The 19297-nt window shown below is 47.0% G+C and overlaps 1 protein-coding gene across 1 annotated transcript in view; it reads right to left on the reverse strand.

Annotated features, from left to right (window-relative positions):
• Positions 1-6066: 6066 nt before the first annotated feature.
• The window catches only part of adgrv1 (adhesion G protein-coupled receptor V1), a 122681-nt gene continuing 109450 nt past the window's right edge, over positions 6067-19297 (reverse strand). The window contains exons 90-93 of the mRNA XM_056592426.1: positions 19086-19207; positions 12123-12308; positions 9248-9419; positions 6067-6592 (exon numbers count right to left, since the gene is read on the reverse strand). Coding sequence (XP_056448401.1) covers positions 6474-6592; positions 9248-9419; positions 12123-12308; positions 19086-19207 — 599 coding nt within the window. The 3' untranslated portion in view covers positions 6067-6473. The remainder of the gene's footprint in view (positions 6593-9247; positions 9420-12122; positions 12309-19085; positions 19208-19297) is intronic.

The raw sequence follows: 19297 nt of genomic DNA on the forward strand, positions 1-19297 counted from the left end.
TTATTGTTATTCGTTCACCTTGACAGAGACTGCATTATCCTTCAACAAAGATTAGATACATTTATATTTATATAGTTAAATAATTATCAAAAGGAGAATTACGTAAACACGCTGAACCCTAACCCTACTATATCTGAAAGGCTGGTCGTAAAATGGTTTCGGATCCCAACGCAGGATAACGGAGGCGAGAACGCAGGGGAAGGTATCGAGGGAGAACGCAGAGAAAGGTATCGAGGGAGAACGCAGAGGAAGGTATCGAGGGAGAACGCAGAGAAAGGTATCGAGGGAGAACGCAGAGGAAGGTATCGAGGGAGAACGCAGAGGAAGGTACCGAGGGAGAACGCAGAGGAAGGTATCGAGGGAGAACGCAGAGGAAGGTATCGAGGGAGAACGCAGAGGAAGGTATCGAGGGAGAACGCAGAGGAAGGTATCGAGGGAGAACGCGTCGAGCGACGACGCTCCCCGTGTCTGAGAGGGAGAACAGCCCGTGTGCCCGACGTGTTGACAGGACGGGGGGGCCGTGCGCTGGCCTATTGCTTTCAGCAGCTGAAGCGCAAGCAGGGGGCGGGCGGGTTGGCGCAGCATAAACCGGTTTCAGCCGGCCGGGGCCCAGAACACACAGAGTACTGAGAACTTGAGCGTACTCCTCAGCACCGACCCCGGCCTGTGTCATCTGAACCTTACGGCCTCTCGCCTGACACACAAACACACACACACACACACACACACACACACACACACACACACACACACACACACACACACACACACACACACACACACATACACACACACACATACACGGTTCTGTGCACAAGGGCAGACACACCACAGAGGGGACCATCCGGTAACCGTGCCAACCAGACACCACACAGTGCAGAGTGTGAACAAGACAAGACATTTGCAGACGAGTTATGTGATCGCTGCTGATTCACTCCACACGCCCCCCCCCCCCCCTCCCCCCCTTGGCCATTGGACTCGGCTAGCAAGCCCGCAGTGTGAAATTACCCATGGTTGGATTTTCAAGGAGAATTCCCCCCACACCCCCACACCCCCACACCCCACCCGCCCGACCCCCGAGAAGAAAAAAGAAAAGATGGAAGAAAAATGACACTGCAGTAGAGAAACACATTGGAATCCCGGCGCGGGCCGTTGCCTTTTTGGGCGGCCGGTAAACAAGCTCTCTAACCCCGCCTCACCAGACATGGTCCACTGCGGTGCGAGTTCTATTTCCACATCCCGGGACATCATCAGTTTCCGTCGTCGTGCGAGCCGCTATTCCTCTCCGAGGGTCTCTAATTAATCTGTGTGACCTTTGGGCCGTGGACCCGCGGACCTGTGGAAACAGAGAGGGATCCACGGCGGCGGCCACGGCCTGTAGGTGCCTCTCGCTCAGCCTGAGGATCCCCGGCTTCACTCTTCCCCGGCGTCACACCTGCTCATGTTGGGGACTTGGTAAAGGTTTTTTTTTTTGGCTGGTGCCAGTCCCTGGCCCTATGAGACGATCAGAGGATTGGACGTTATTTGGAATTGAAGCAATGTTTTGCTTCAATTTTATCCCGACCAGCACTAGACAGTGTATCCATAATGTCTGTAGGTATGTGACCGTATTAGCTCCTCAGACTCTTCCGTCTTCGGTTCAGCTGTGGGAACAGAATCATTTCTTCAATTGGGTTAAAGATGTACTGTTATAAACTCACGCCAGCTATAATGTCTCACTTTTATCAATGTATAATGTTTTTTTTTTAAAAAGGGAAGGGATTGAATTGCATTCACTGCCCTTTTCTCTCAGAGACCCACCTCAGCCTTGATGGCAGCAATAGCCTCCCATTGTCTCCACACACAGGCTCCGGTGTCTTTGAGTGCACTGATCTACTGCCACACCTGTTCACGTTGGCACAAGGAGAACCCAAAGAAGCGCCCCAAAAAACAGGTGGACAGGAAGATAACCAATCGTGAGCCATCACACACTGAACACAGATTTTGACTCAGCAACCCGATGCACTGTGAGTGGTGTAACGGCTATGAGATCACATGACATTTGTGGCTTTAATAGGAAGTGATGCAATCAGTACCACACGACAGGTTTCTCTATATAATAATAATAATAATACATTTAATTTAGAGGCGCCTTTCAAAACACCCAAGGTCACCTTACAGAGCATATAGTCATCATACATATTTAAAAAAAAAAAAAAAGACATTGTGGAAAAAATAAATAAATAAATAAATAAATAAACATAAGCAATAAGAAATAAATAAAACAAAAACAAGACAAAAAAAAACAAAAAAAAAAACAATCAAAACAGTGATCAGTTAGACGTTGTGTGCGAGTTTGAACAGGTGAGTTTTGAGTTGTGACTTGAAGGTTGTAATGGTGTCTGACTGCTTTATGTGTGGGGGGAGGGAGTTCCAGAGCCTGGGTGCTGTATGCCCCCCCCCCACCCCCCCCGAGATCCGGGAGGTGATGAGAGTGGTGTGTTCAAGGATAGAATCACCAAAAGGTCATCCTTGTCCAATGGCAATTAAAAGGTGTGCGTGTGAGTGTGTATGTGTGTGTCTTCTTGCATTCAAGCTCTCATAGTCACACGCATGCAAAGAGACGTAATGACAGACAGACCTGAAAAAGTAACAGGCACGCAACACAGAAACGATATAGGGGTCAGATTTGACATCAGGTCCCGCTTCTCTCGTTAACAGTAGTATGGTGTTTCATCAGACAGCTCACTCTCTCTCTCTCTCTCTGCTCTGTCTCTCTCTCCCTCTCTCTCTCCCTCTCTCGCTCTGCTCTGTCCCTCTATTTCTCTCTCTCTCTCTCACTTTCTCTCTCGCTCTGTCATAATCTCTCTCTATTTCTCTCTCCCTCTTTCTCTTCCTCCGTCTCTCTATCTGTAATTCTCTCTCTCTTTCTCACACACACACACACACACACACACACACACACACACACACACACACACACACACACACACACACACACACACACACACACACACACACACACACACACACACACACACACACACACACGCAGACACACAGAATGTGGTGGGAGCAGATGCACCCTTGGCCTTATACTCACAGGATGTCATCTGTGTACCAGAAGTACACATTTTTTACACTCCTAGTGGAGTGGAGCATTCTGAAGTGGTGAATGTAGCAAGAGAACTGAGTGCTTGTGACAGAGCCCAGTTTTGGCTCACCAGTCCCACTCAGAGCAGGAGAGGACATAGGAAAAGAGTTTGTGTCAGTCTATTACGTCGCCTGTGTTTTGAGTATGTGTGTAAAATACTTTTGACAAATAACAATAACGATAAATCCTAGTTCCAGCCTGACCATGATCGAGAACTATTGTAAGCGAAAATCATTTAAAAAATAGAATACATCTTCCCTCCTTTATCTTGCGCTATCATAACAGGCCATTTTGAGTTTCTGGACATCACCGGCTGATATAAGGCACCATCACAAGGCGTCACATAACTGTGTAAAGCCATTGTATGGAGAGCAAAGTTTTGGTTGCGTGCGATGAACAGTATTTGCTCCACACCCAACACTTGGGACTCTTTATAAAGATGTGCAAAATATAGACGGGCATTTAAAGATTGTTTTACATTGTATTGTGCTTCACACAAAAGACCAATGAAGGTCACTGTAGTCCACACCCTGCTGTTTAGCTTCTGTGTTTTTCCATGCTCTTTTAGAACTACCATATGTTGTCAGGTGCAGGGAAGGTTTTGTTGGACGTATGTCGAAAAAAAGGCCAAATGCAAGAGTGGTTATTGTAAACTTGTTAACATTGACTTCAAAAAAGTGTGAAAAACATAATCCACAACCAGAAACAGTCACACAAGAACCCTGCATTCTGAGATGTTTTTCGAATAAGCCTTAAGAAAAACTGCCCTGCAATCCAAGTCGACTTGAGTTCATTTTTCCCCCCAAAGTTTAATGATACAAGAAAAAAGTGAAGTACCTCAAACTCAGCAAAGCACCGTCAGGTTGAACTATAGTAGAGCTGGAAATAATCAAGGGAATAGGTAGTTTGTGAGAGGAAGCAGGTAAAGCTAGGAAAATTAAATGATTTTCGGCACAGTTTGCACCTCTGCAGAAAGCATTCGCAGGTAGCCTTTATATTGAATGTATTTTTTATTACTCCTGAGTCCACCTGCTGCACATATATAAAAGGTAGACTAACAGACTAGCTCAAATATAACTCGAGGGCCGGCTTGGTCAGAGCCTTAGCGAACTACAGTCCAATAGCTTGTCAGACATTTCACTTTAGCCGAGTACACTTTGTTAAGGTGATGCAATCTCAACCTTTAGAGTAACAAATTGGACACAACTGGATGTGATAACCCATGGTTTATTAAAGAAACTTTGTTTTGTTATTTTTATTGGTTGTAAGAAGAATAGCTTGTAAAGAATATCTTTGTTACGCACTTATTGTGAAGCAATAGTGATTCATCCATAAGTGGTGAGCGGCCCAGTATATCATGAGTGTTTCTGCTAGGACGAATACTGTTAGTGCGGTGAAGTATTTGTATTCACTGTTTTTGTTTTCATGCACATTAGAAGCCTGTTGTCGCTACAAGGTACAATACAAGTAGTTACGCTTTATGAAGATGGCATGCCTAAAGTAAGTGCCTTATCCTTTACATTTGGCATCGGAATCATTTTCCTTTAAGAGAAGTCAAAGCTTATGCCAGCTCTCCCCTGGTTCTCTGCACACATGGCCAAACGTCTGATGCACGCCCATCTGCTCTTCCATCTTCACCCGGAATAAAGGAAACTTTATTTATCCCTGAGAGAACATGAGTCACAGCTAGAGGAACGGGCGGATGTGAAAAAATCACAGGGGTGAAAATAGAAACGATACACAGGATGCAACCAAGAATTGGGTGACATGAAAACTTCTGTATATGAAGTAGGCTGCCTGCTGTGTATTTTAAATCTAAGAAATTATACAAATGCATTACATTGAAATTTGAATGTAAAAAATGTTTACTTCAAATGTAATATTATACGATATGTTCAACTTGCTCCCACAACGGGTCATGACAATAATCTAGACTGCATATAATAAAGATAAAAAGGTTCAGAAAGTATATTGATCATGAACATAAGGAATTGGAAGAAGGTTAAAGACTCACCTAATGTAGTAGTTTGGTTAAAGAGGGTCAAGTTTAGATGGTAAATTTCAGGCATCAGGTTAGATGGTATTCTCTTACAGATGGTTAAGTTCAGGGTTAGGTCAGAGACGATGAAGTTTAGGTATTAAGTTAGCGATTTGTTAAGTTTCGGTATTAGGTTAGTGATTGGTTAAGTTAAGGTATTAGGTTTGAGATAGTTAGGTTTAGACTAAGTTTTGGTATTAGGTTAGTGATTGTTTAAGTTAAGGTATTAGGTTGGAGGTAGTTAGGTTTAGACTAAGTTTCGGTATTAGGTTAGTGATTAGTTAAGTTAAGGTTTTAGGTTTGAGATAGTTAGGTTTAGACTAAGTTTCGGTATTAGGTTAGTGATTAGTTAAGTTAAAGTATTAGGTTTGAGAAAGTTAGGTTAGGCTAAGTTTCGGTATTAGGTTAGAGAGGGACATGTTTAAAAGCATCTCCAGCACGGGACAACTCGCGGGATTCATAACCTCTTTGGAGTTTGTGCATTTTATTTTTCTAATATAAACCCTCATGTCAACAGTAACCAGGGTAACCACCTGGCTTTTCTGCAGACGGCAGCAGAATGCCCATGCTTGTTCTCCGGTGCTCTGTTCTCAGACAGGCGTCCAAGGGATTGAAACGTTCCCGTGAGAGACTGTATTCATTCACACTGTCCTCCTATGAGACCCTTTCACGACTCAGCATTTCTACATCCCCGCTTACATAGTCACCAGAGAGGCCACCCTTATCTCCCTCTCTCTCCCTCCCACTCCCTCCCTCCCTCCCTCCCCTCATAGCTTCTCTCTCTTCCGTGCCCCCTCTCTGCCCCTTTGTCTCTCCATATCAGTCCAGTACGCACTCATCTTCCGACAGCGGACCACAGAAGGTTTATTCCTCAGCCACAGAGAATCAGTCAACACATCCGAGTGTAAAATAGTTGGTAAATTATTTATTAACAATTTTACACCATCTCCATCTCTCTGCAGCAGTAGTTGTATTGAGGGCACATCTGGCTGTCTCTTTCTTTACTAAAAACAATATGTACAACAAGAGACCAACCTTTTCTCACTCGAGAAAGGAACACTTCATGAAAGACTCAGACTTAATTTAGTAAAACATTGATATGTTCATTTACAAGTATAAAAAACAAATCAGATATACAATAAAAAAAAAGGCTTCATATATCAAACAACTCTAAGAAAACTATCGAAAAACGTGTTTTAGTGCAACGGGAAATGTAAAATAAAAAAAGTAGTTTGCACTGTCTCTCTTTGTTTCTCTCTGCTAGAGGAAGGCATGGTGAGGTCTGTGGGAGAGAGGGCGGGGTTAGAGGTGGGTGTCAGCGATGGGGATTCGTCTCAGCTCCACGATCTGGGAGTTGGAGACACTCCCTTCGTCGTGACCCTCGTGGATCGACTCGCTGTCGCTCACATTAAGGCCGGTGCCTAAAGGAGACACATGGAGCCACCTGTCAGCATGAGGGACTCAAACTCAACACTGTGTGTGTGTGTGTGTGTGTGTGTGTGTGTGTGTGTGTGTGTGTGTGTGTGTGTGTGTGCGCGCATAAGTGTGTGTACGTGCGACCGTGTGTGTGTGTTTGTGTGCTTGTGCCTGTGTGCGTGTGCGTGTGGGAAAGTTTTATGCATTCTCAAAGCATTCACTTTAATTCATATAATGGATAAAAGATGCATACATGTGAACCCAAAGAATGTTAGGGGATGTAAACATATTCATATCATCCAGGTCTGGTAACGGTTATTCAGCCTAGCCCAATGGAACAATAACACACAACATCTTTATCCATTTCAATACAGTTAGTTATTATGGAGATAAATAATGCCATTCAAGGACTTGGGACCATGTTATCGAACCCCTCCACTCTCCTTCATGAGTGTTATGTAGCGTGTTATGTACTCATACAGCGCGTAGCAGAGCAACCAATTACATTTGACAGTGACCCGCGTGGAACGCTTGACCAATGAGATTCCTCGCCTAACCCTTGCATAACAGACCCCATCGCATGAGTTAATGACCCCATAAACACGCCATACAGTAAATGTGGAACATCCCTTATCCCTATCTCCACCTAATGAGGTCACCACCTTCACTCTAGTGAAGGCACCGGGACACAGAGTCCGGGACGACGTAACCATGGCGTTAACACCCAGCTCAGGTGTACCAGGTGCACTAAGCCTCCCCACGACCCGGGCCAATCAGAGAGGGGCTTCCTATTGTCGGAGACGTGGAGGAACAATGATGTAAGCTGCCCCTTTGGCCTCTGTATGTACACGTAAGTATAGTGTGTGTGTGTGTGTGTGCGTGTACGTCCTTGTCTGTGTTCCTCCAGGTGTTCTCAGGGAGGTCCGGCGAGGAGGTGAGCGCCTCATTATGGAGGCATACAGAGATAATCCCGCTGGGAAGTAACCCTAACCCTTATTATATGGTTCTCGTGATCTGCTCCATGGTGACCAGCTCTCACAGTGGACCCCGGTTGGTTGGAGCTTCAGTCTTACAAGGAGGAGGTTAAGGGGGGGGGTTCCGTTGTCGGGGACCCGGTGAGCCGCGGGCTGACTTCAAGGCTTTGCTCATGAGAGCTCAGTCACAAGTGACCTTTCGCCCTACCGCCTCAACAAAAGCCTATTTTGAATATCCACAACACGCCCAAAACACATTGGATGTGTGGTTGCGTCAATCTCGACAAACAAGATATTTTTGAAAGGAAGGATCAGCAGGATCTCAAAGTGCATCAGAATGCATCATGGGAGTTCTTGTTGCCGATATGCCACCATTTTGTGAAGCCTAGATAGTGTTGTGTTAATGTAAAAACCGAATAAACATCAGTATACCCTTACAGCATGCACAACCAATAAGACAAACACACACGCGTGCACGCGCACGCACACGCACACGCACACGCACACACACACACACACACACACACACACACACACAGCTCTGTTCCGGTCTGGAATTGAGTGTACCTCCACTCTAACGACCAAAACACTAATCCCTCCTCATTAACACCTCTAAATCTCTCAAACTCACACCTGCTGGGTGCTGTGCTCTAATGCGGCTGTGTCCGTAGTAACCTGTGGCATCTGTCTGGGATGGAGATGCGAGACGTGTCTCTCCAGTGAGGCGTCCCACTGGGCCTTGTTAGTATTGGGAAGGTAACCAGGACCCAAGGCACGCACGGAGGCCCGCCGAGATGAACCAGTACTCTTTAGAACACTCCAAATATCCGGGCTTGTCCGGTTCTTTTATTTGAAACACTTTCACTTTAAACCTCTCACTTTTCATATTGATCGTCGTTCCTTAACTTCATACACTACGGACGACTGTTCAGTTGCTACGAGTTACCACCTTACTGGGTTGCTGTCAGGGTCGTCTGCCCAGCGCTGAATGTGAGGGGAATAAGAACGAGCCGTCTCCTCTGAGAGATGTTCTCAGTCATTGTTCGGGATTCTGCGAGGTCTGAGGCTGCAGACGCCACACCACAACAATCGATGATTTGAAAATGTGAGTTTTAGTATTGTGTTTGTTATTGTGTGTGTGTGTGTGTGGGTGTGTGTGAGCGTGTGTGTGTGTGAGCGTGTGTGTGTGAGCGTGTGTTTGTGTGTGTGTGTGTGTGGGTGTGTGTTTGTGCATGTGCGTGTGAGCGTGTGGGTGTGTGTGGGTGTGTGTTTGTGTGTGGGTGTGAGCGTGTGTGTGTGAGCGTGTGTATGTGAGCGCGTGTGTGTGAGCGTGTGAGTATGATATATCGGCTCTCAGCTCATTAAACATTGATGGGGATGGAGGAAGAAAGGTTTCCATGGCAGCAATGATAGTGTGTGGTGGGGGGGGGGGGGGGAGTCCAAAAAGGATTGAGTGTGTAGGACCAAAGGTAATAGATACACACACACACACACACACACACACACACACACACACACACACACACACACACACACACACACACACACACACACACACACACACACACACACACACACACACACACACACACACACAGATAAGAGGATCATATCTTGGCCCTCTGGCTTTGTGTCTAATTGCTAGAGCTGCATAGACACTGTGCGTTGACTGGACAGTTGGCTCACCGGTTTTTAAGGCGAAGATGAGGTCGTCAAACTCCTGGGAGTCTTCGTCGCCGGCCACCAGGTTGTTGACGAAGCCCCCCTCGGTGCCGTAGCTCTCCATCACGGGGCCAGGCCGCAACGCACTGCCGGGCTGACTGCTCAGACGCAGTGAGGCCCGCTCCCAGTCCGACACCTGATACACACACACACACACACACACACACACACACACACACACACACACACACACACACACACACACACACACACACACACACAATCAGATTTAATGGCCATGCAAACTAAGGGCATGTGTAGACCTCTTGCTGCTGCACACGCTTTACATGTGAACCCAATGGTTCACAAAATCAAGTGTCAAACTAAAAAGAGATGAAACACACATATGAAGTTAGGGTAATAATTTGTTATTTTTTCTTTTGGTAGGAGTGCGAACAATTCGGCTCTGGTGATGCAGGGGAACTCTTAGTGAGAGATAAATATCAGGTCAAAGTGTGGTCACCAATATTAATATGTCCTTGCAACACACACACACACACACACACACACACACACACACACACACACACACACACACACACACACACACACACACACACACACACACACACACACACACACACACACACACACACACACTTCAGCCCACATATCAAGAGCGGCTGCATATAGGTTAGGGTCAGGGGGAGGTCACACGGCCACGCCAGCCGGTAGGGTCCCGACTGGGCCCCGGGGCCCCGGCTGGGCCCTGGGGCCACGGCTGGGCCATGGGGCCACGGGGGGTTCAGGGGTGAAAGGCAGGTCAGCCTCTCACCACAAAAACTGCAGCCAACGCCGTTAGCCGATTTCACAAGTGACGCACTGTGAATGAGTGGAAACAAAACCATGCAACAAACACATAAACGAAGAAAGGGGTTAAGGAATGAATCCAGAGAGGAGGAGGAGGACAGAGGGAGGAGCGGGTGAAAGAGATGCAGTAAAGGAGATAGAGTGCTAAAGGAGACAAAGAGCGCCTAAAGGTGCAAGATTAGTGTGCGTGTGAGCAGGCGCTATAGGCTCCATTCACAAAAGTGTAATTGTTAAGAAGGAGGATTTTCTCGTTTCAAAAACCTTTATTTCAAACCGGAACAGGGAAACAGTTATTGTATTCAAGTGAATACGGCGAACTGTAAACAGGCATGCCAGTGCTTGTGTGCGTGTGTGTGTGTGTGTGTGTGTGAATGTGTGTGTGTGTGTGTGTATCTGTGTGTGTGTGTGTATCTGTGTGTGTATTGAACTGGTCTGTAACAGGTTCAGACTGTCCCAGGCTGTATTAGGCACCACTAGGCATACAACATCTCCACTCTGTAACACCCGGTGATTTCACGGAACACACACATATTCAAATTCACACACACAGATTATAAACTCCTATCTTTCCGCATAAATGTCCTCTTTGAGGCATAGCTATAGCCCCCTTTAAAAATCAATACTCTTGTTGCTCTCCAGACACTGAGTCTATGTTTGTGTGTGTGTGTGTGTGTGTGTGTGTGTGTGTGTGTGTGTGTGTGTGTGTGTGTGTGTGTGTGTGTGTGTGGTGTGTGTGTGTGTGTGTGTGTGTGTGTGTGTGTGTGTGTGTGTGTGTGTGTGTGTGTGTGTGTGTGTGTGTCTCTCTCTCTCTCTTTCCCTCTCTTCTGCCTGGACGCTCATTCTTTATGTACGATACTACATCGCAGCCACATCAGACTTGCCCAGTCTCCAGAAAGTCAATGTGCACTCATGAATGAAACAAGATTACTGGATTCTCAGAGCGGGAGAGAGACAGAGTGAGGAGAGGGAGAGAGAGAAGGAGAAAGAGACAGCGAAAGAGAAAGAGATGGAGAATGACACAGAGCGAGAGAGAGACAGAGGTAAAGAGAAAGAGACAGAGAGGGTGGGGAGAAAATAGAGAGAGAAAGAGAAAGAGGAAGAGAATGACACAGAGCAAAAGAGAGACAGAGGGAGAAATGGAGAGATAGAGAGCGAGAGTGGTCAGTTGAAACACCAGACTGCTGTTACTGAGAGAAGCGAGACCAGGGAGTAATGATGTTAAATCTGCCCCCTACATCTTTTCCTCTGCCCACCAATCCTCTACTTAACACTCCCCCCCCCCCCTCCTCACTCTCACTCTTTAAACAGATAGACTAGTGCCATATATGGTATTCTCCAGAGGCCTAAGTGCTTGAGAGGCCTACCAAGAACACCCACACACACACCACACACACACACACACACACACACACACACACACACACACACACACACACACACACACACACACACACACACACACACACACACACACACACACACACACACACACACACTTTGACCCAGTTACATAACCCCCTGCGTCCTCCAACAATAATTGTGGGGTAGTGCCGTGTCAGCCAGGGGGTTTACAAATAGAAAAGGTCTAAAAAGCGAACAATTTCCTTCAGTGTTTTGTGACGTTTCTCGCCCATCTCATTTACCAAGCCGGAGCAGTAGGGCCGGACGGGAAGGAAAGGAATAAATAAAGTGGAGAAGTGGGGGGGGGGGCTAATTCAACTTGCTGACAGAGGCAGACAGATGTATATCAATAGCTATCTTTGCCCACTTGTGTGTGTGTGTTTGTGTCTGTATGTGTGGATGTACGTGTGGGTCTGTGTGTGTTTCCGCGAGCACGCATGCATGTGTTAACACTTGTGTGTGTGAGTGTGTGCGTGCATTTCTGTATGTGTGTTTCCACCTGCATGCATGTTTGTATTTGTGTATGTACGTGAGTGTGTGTGTGCATTTCTGTGTGTGTGTGTGTGTGTGTGTGTCCACATACATGCATGCATGTGTTAGCATGTGTGTGTGCTTGCTCCTCTCCTACCTCCTCCATGGCACTGATGAGGTTCTGGGTGGACTTGTTGATGTCCCCGCCCACGGTGGCGGCCCCGCCCTCCTGGTAGGCGGAGTCCGGGGCATCATGGCCGCTCATCTCCACCGTGTAGCTCGCTTTAGCCGGCCAGCACAGCTGGTTGTGCACGACGAAGTACACGGCAAACACATACAAGCCCTGGGGAGGGAGACATGTTTTAGGAAAGACAAGGCAACTTTATTTATATAGCACTTTTCATACACAAGGCAGACTAAAGTGCTTCACGTAGAAACATTTTCCTACAATAGAAATAAAATAGTAGATAAGTAAAAGAAAGAAATAGTATAATAGACAGAAAATCTAAAAAAGTTAAAGTTAAAAAAGCATTTTAAAAAGTGTAATGTTTTCAAGATCAGATCATCAGTCTCTCTGGTACCCACGTGGTCCTTTCTCTGAGACTCCAACCCGACCTTAAGGAACTTGGTCCTTTCTCTTGGACTCCAACCCGACATTAAGGAACTTGGTCCTTCCCTGGGTCTCCAACCCGACATTAAGGAACTTGGTCCTTTCTCTGGGTCTCCAACCCGACATTAAGGAACTTGGTCCTTTCTCTGGGTCTCCAACCCGACATTAAGGAACTTGGTCCTTTCTCTGGGTCTCCAACCCGACATTAAGGAACTTGGTCCTTTCTCTGGGTCTCCAACCCGACATTAAGGAACTTGGTCCTTTCTCTGGGACCCCAATCCTTTTAGGAAGTTAGGATTATCAAAACAATATTTATTTTATTATAATAGCTGTTAAAAACACATTATTTGTGCTGACGCACTGACCAAATTCTTTTCAACACACTTAATCCATTCACGCATTCATGTGTTCAAGTTGTGTGACGTCATCTGCGGGCATGACCTCACCGATGACAGCGCCGATGACAGCGCTGGGGAGGAGGGGGCGCTGGACGCGCCCCCTCCTCCCCTAAAGTCCACCACAGGCCGCCGTGAATTGACTCTCAGCGTGCGGGCGCCACATACCACAGAGTTGGACCACATTCCACCAGCCGTCACCGTGCCAGCGGGCCCACACAGACATGAGGGTGGGAGAGCACAGGGCCGTGCACGTGTGTGTTCCACGCACATAACGCACGCACGCACACACGCACAGCAACCGACACACCCAACCACACACACAGACACACGCACACCTACTGACCCAGGAACACACACAACCACACAGACACACGCACACCTACCGACCGACCAACGCAAAACCACACACCCACACACACACACATGCAGACCTACCGACCCACCAACACACCCACACACACACACATGCAGACCTACCGACCCACCAACACACACACACACACACACACACACACACACACACACACACACACACACACACACACACACACACACACACACACACACACACACACACAGACACATACACACACCACAAGAGACAGGGGGGCAGAGTTCTTCCGCGATTAACGGATTGCGAAGGTTTTAATTAGGGTGATTGATTCAAGACGTCCCATGGCACAAGAACGATAAAAAAAGGAATTCGGTACACAGCTTAAGATAACAACTCTTTCTAAATTGATGAATTGTATGAATGATGAATAAAAAGGTCCTTTACCAGGGGGCTGTGGCAGGTTTCCCAGCGCCCAGGGGGTAATGTGTGGGCTTAGGACCAAATTTGCATCCCATTTGTCCAAAACCGGATTAAAATATAACAGAAAGGTAACCAATTAATCAAATTAAGTAAATCATTCTTTTGGCGGTGTGAATGATGCACCATTCAGTTTATAAAGGCTTCTAGATAAGATTGTGCAAATTAATCAATTCAATCCAGATGTCTGTTCTGTCCGTATAAATACATATACACACACACACACACACACACACACATATATATAAATAATATATATGTATAGATTTAATAAATAAAAATAAATAAAAAAATCTTTAGAATTGTATTCATCATTATATATTTCAAAAGAGGGATCTCAGATTATTTACAGCATGATTCTTGACTTAAAATATAGGACTAATATTTTAAAAGTGAAGCTATAGATTGGGTCGGCTAGACCTCATGACTCCTTGCCCTGCAGAAGGAAAAGGACAAACCCAGCCAAGCTAAGCGTTTCCCCAGTGTCCACAGAAGAAAAACCAAAGTCTAGGCAGGAAACACGTTGGAATCGCACCGCATCAAATTATGACATGCCCTCTCTCTTGGAAGAGCTCCCCTAACCTCGGCTAAAATTTAACTTTCCAGTGGAAAACCCTTTTGCCGTACGCAATAAGAGCAACCGAGGAGGCCGTACCCTCATTTTCGTGGCTACAAATGTCCTGAAATAGTCAGTGCTGCTCTGTCCTCTGTACAGCACTCGATGGCTGGCCAGGCCTGGGCTTCAGCAAACAGGCCCCTTGTTTTACGGCCGACAGCCTATCAGCACTGGGCCCTGTACAGGCTGATAAACTACAGATACCAGTGGTCCGGCTTTAGCTTCAGAGCACGGCTACGCGGCGGCGCTATCATCATTACCTATGGACTCCCGAAGCCCAGCGGCTTAGGGACAGGAAAATCAACAGTCGGCTCGCAACGGTCAACAGAGAAAGGGACACGGAAGAGCCGCCCTGGAACACGTCTATTGATGAATGTACTGTAAACAAGGTTAGAATAGGGGCTGGGCATGCCCCTATTCGGCTAATTAGTGAGCCGCTTGTGGCCTGAAGATGTGTGTGACTGTGCAGAGAGGGAGGCTGTAGAAGAGAACGGATAACAGCACCTGGTTTATTTGTATCGTGACTTGACAATTATTAGAGACAGCCAATGTCAGCTCCTTTGCATATGCAAAGTGAGGCTAATTGCGTGGATGCACACAAACATACACACACACTGGACGCAAGCACGCACACACACACACACACACACACACACACACACACACACATACACACACAAATGCTGACACACAGACACATGTGTTTGTGTGTGTGTCTCTGTGTGTACATGTGCTTGCACAAATGCATGTATGCATAAGCACACACAGAGGATGCGTCCAGTGTGTGTGTGTATGTGTGTGTGCATCCACAGATGGAGCCTCACGTGTGTGTGTGTGTGTGTGTGTGTGTGTGTGTGTGTGTGTGTGTGTGTGTGTGTGTGTGTGTGTGTGTGTGTGTGTGTGTGTGTGTGTGTGTGTGTGTGTAGCTGTCACTGTGCACGGCACACTGACACACACACAGAGGGCGATTAGCCCTCCATTGAGGAGCCACAGGGGACACAGGGAACCGGCTCTAGCTTAGCGAGCCTGGTTACACAAGTCCTCCCTCTCCCCAGAGGGCCCGGGGCCCCGGAGCCCCGGGGCCGGCTGGAGCAGAGCCAGGACATTCAGACGGAGAGCGGGAAGAGAGGCGGCCGTGAGGGACGAGAGAGTGATGGTGATTGGTCGACTTGTAAAGGAGAGACAGGCCATGATGGTACAGGACAGGAATAGAAGGGAGCAGATAGGAGAAAGACGTAGAGGAGAGAAGGAGGATCGCCATGGAAACCGGAACGATTTTTGAGGAAGTTTGTAAAGGAAAAATAAAAGGTTGATCATAGTTAGATGATGGATATAAAGGAGAAAAAACAGCGTGAAACTGAACTGAAAGACAATGTTGTGATAATTGAACACATTCACCAGATGTATGGAAGGATTCCTGTACTTGGAGTAACTGTTTATATTTTCTTGCTTGTACCATACAGATAGAAACAACCTTGTAATGAGTTGGGAAAAGTCATTACGAGAGACATTACGAGAGAACAATATCTCAGTCCTAATTATTCACAATGAATTATTTGTAAAGGAAATAGATGTCAGAGTGTAGATGGGTCCTTGGGCCTGTTAAAAAGCTGTGATAAAGCAATGAGGATGTTGTTTAAGGGCTGAGGGGCTTACAAGACAAGACACGGAGAACAACGAGGAGCCATGCTTTAATGATGTCCGGCTCAGCCGTATGTGGTGCTGATCAGGGGGCCTAATGATGTAGAAGCAAAGTTTTAAAGAAGCAAAGACAGAGAGAGAGAGAAAAAAACTGATGACGGGAAAGACCTGCAAAAAGTACAAATTGGACTGATGGTTCAATGTCCAATTGAACCATCAGTCCAATTGGAACCTTTTGCAGGTTAAACATACACACACACGCAAACACTTCACATATTTGTGGCTGGCAATAATCTAGATAAATTAAAAATTAGAAATAAATCTTGTTTTAGGACGTGCTGTACTAGTTCACAGATGCAGTGTGCTACTTTTAACTAGGAATACTGCGGGGGTTACACTCAAATATTGCAGAATCCTCGTTGGGAAACAGACACCTGGGCAGGGTGTCGCATATCCTGTGAGAAGTCAGACACAGGAATTAATAACACGATGCTATGGTGCACACTGTACATATGCAGGTGCCTGCAGAGCTAAACACGCATGCACACGCACGCCACACACACGCACACAAACACGCGCACACACACACACACAAACACGCGCACACACACACGCACACACAGTCTACTGACCTCTGCAGAATTCTGTCATGGTTGTGAGTAACCATCTGTCATGTCCCATGCAATCACAAACAACAGTTTGGAAGACAACATGGAGGTCAACTCCACAGAGGGGAAAACAAACCCAATGGAAGCCTCTCTGCGGGATGAGAACTCCATGAGAACTCCATGAGAAGTTTAGCAGCGCCTTTGACGTGGCATGAAACAGCTTGTTGCGTCCGCACGATGAGCACGATGGAAGATCACAACTTCAAAGAACTTCCCCAAGCCTGCCCCACACTAACCTGCAGAAGGTGATCAGAATCGCACAGGGATTGGCCTAAAGCAGGTGTTTCTGCAAACTTGGATTCACTTTTAAACCACGGCATCATTGTGTTGTTCTAAGGTGAACCAGGAGGGGCTTGTGCCCTGATCACGGGGAGAGCGTACCATCTCAACAAACAAAGGGCTAGCCGGCTTAAAACTTGTGGTTTTACCTGTTTATGGGTCAGACAGACAGACAGACACAGACGCACTCACACACACATTCATTGCAAACAATAGCACATTTTCTTTCCCTTTTCATATTCCTACATGTACGTATCCTGGTGAAAACTAGGTCAGTTCATCCTTTGGTCTCCTGAAATCATTGTTGCCTGACACAGTTCATATCAAAGGTTGTTTGTCTGTTTCTCAACGAGGATGCTGCCATATTTGTGAAACCCCCGCAGTATTCCTAGTTAACAGTAGCTAAAAATAGTACACTGCATCTGTGAACTACACACGTACAGCACGTCTTAAAACATCCTGAAGGCCAAGATATGGTTGCAAAAGAAAAAAAAAAGCTTTTAATTTTTAATTTATCTCCGCTAGATTATTGCCAGCCACAAATATGTGAAGTGTGTGTGTGTGGGTGTGTGTGTATGTTTTTGTGTGTGTGTCATAGCCTTGAAGTTCTTAAGCACAACACCTAAATCCAAAGTTCAGAATAGATGAAGCAGAGAGGGAACATAACAGCCTCTCGGCCAAAGCCAGAGCTTCTACGCTCGCTCAAATAAAATCATTAGCAACTTCTAGTAAAACTACACACACAGATCTGAAGATAAAAATGGCCTTTGTTGCAGTCGGTTTACAGCAATCAACCACTGATGAGGCACAAGATAAGCCACATACACGGTGTGTGTGCGTGTGAGTGTGTGCGTGTGTGTGTGCGTGTGGACCAATAGCAAGACATCTCACAGCGCAGCCACATTCTCCCGACGACTTCGCTCGGTAAACAAACCGTGACGTCCCGGCCGTCTGCGGACACAAAGCCATCTGGCAGGGGGCCGCTACGGACGACGGCGTCTGTTGACAATGACATCGCCGCCGCTCACCGGACCGGGCGGCGGCGCTTGGAGTTTACTTTAGTGCGAGACCGTCGTCTTTGGCGCGCCGACGCCACATATCACCGGTGGTCACCGCTGACCCCGGTGGCACACTTTACAGGAAGATGACGTCTCCGAGGGACCGGGATGTTCTGTACCTCCTGGCCCTCAAGACCACAGTGAGACCGTCACGAGCAGAGGCCTGCAGGAGCCGAGGCAGAGGGGAGGGCTGGAGGCTTCACAGGCGTGATGGACAGTTGTTGTGGAAAGGGACGGGTTTGAGGTCAAAGGTCATGCCGATTCTAAAGAGCTGACAGCCTCAATAAATGTGGAATTGTTTCTAATATGGGAAATGGGGACAACAGAGTCTGAGAAGTGTTGTCTTATCGGATACGCAGAGAAGAGATAGGGGAACAGACAGAAGAGGGAGATAAGGGAGGGGTCAGAAACGATAAAGTGTGCAAACACGAAAGACAGTTTCAAAGGCAAATGAATGACCAGCAAGATTCAGAGCACGGGTGGGGCAAATTAAATGACTCGACCGTTTTCTTGAGAAGGCTTCATTGTTCACATTGTTTTATGACCATCGGTGTTTGGTTTGGCGACACAAACGTCCGACTTTGGCCTGCAGTCCAAGCACCTTGGAAAGGGGAATGAATCGAGAACAGCGACACTTCGCTTTCAAAACCTGGGGCTCCCCAGAGAGAGGAACAGGGGGGCTTCAGAGGAGGATCGGACGCAGGTCAATCACTGAGTAAGCAAAACACACATACACACACACACACACCCACACACACACACACACGCACGCACACACGCAAATGCACACACGCACACATTCACACACACACAAATGCACTGCTTAACTCAACACTTTATTGTGACTGTGTGAAATCACACTATGAAATGCAAACAAACCAGACCTCCCGTCACCCCCGGGCGGTTCTCTATGCACCTCGAAAGGCTCTCTGAGGCCCTGGGCTGGGCCTCAGCAGGGGGCGTTCAGGGCTCTAAGAGTCCTGATGTAAAGGAGCATGACGCTCTGAACAGGGACGGGAAGCAGCCTCACTGAACTCACCAGCAGGATGTTGAAGATGACGTAGAGGACAAGCATCCACAGGTCCCTGTAGCCCAGGTGGAGTCCGGCCCACAGCCACACCAGGGACACCAGCAGGAACAGGCAGAGCACCATGGGGACTTCTGCAAAACACAAACACACACAGGGATGAATCCTCTGATAGGGTTACAGTAACGTCACTGTTATGGGCACCAAGGACAGAATGCCTCACA

The sequence above is a fragment of the Gadus chalcogrammus genome, chromosome 6, assembly GCF_026213295.1.
Source record: "Gadus chalcogrammus isolate NIFS_2021 chromosome 6, NIFS_Gcha_1.0, whole genome shotgun sequence".
Classification (NCBI taxonomy): domain Eukaryota; kingdom Metazoa; phylum Chordata; class Actinopteri; order Gadiformes; family Gadidae; genus Gadus; species Gadus chalcogrammus.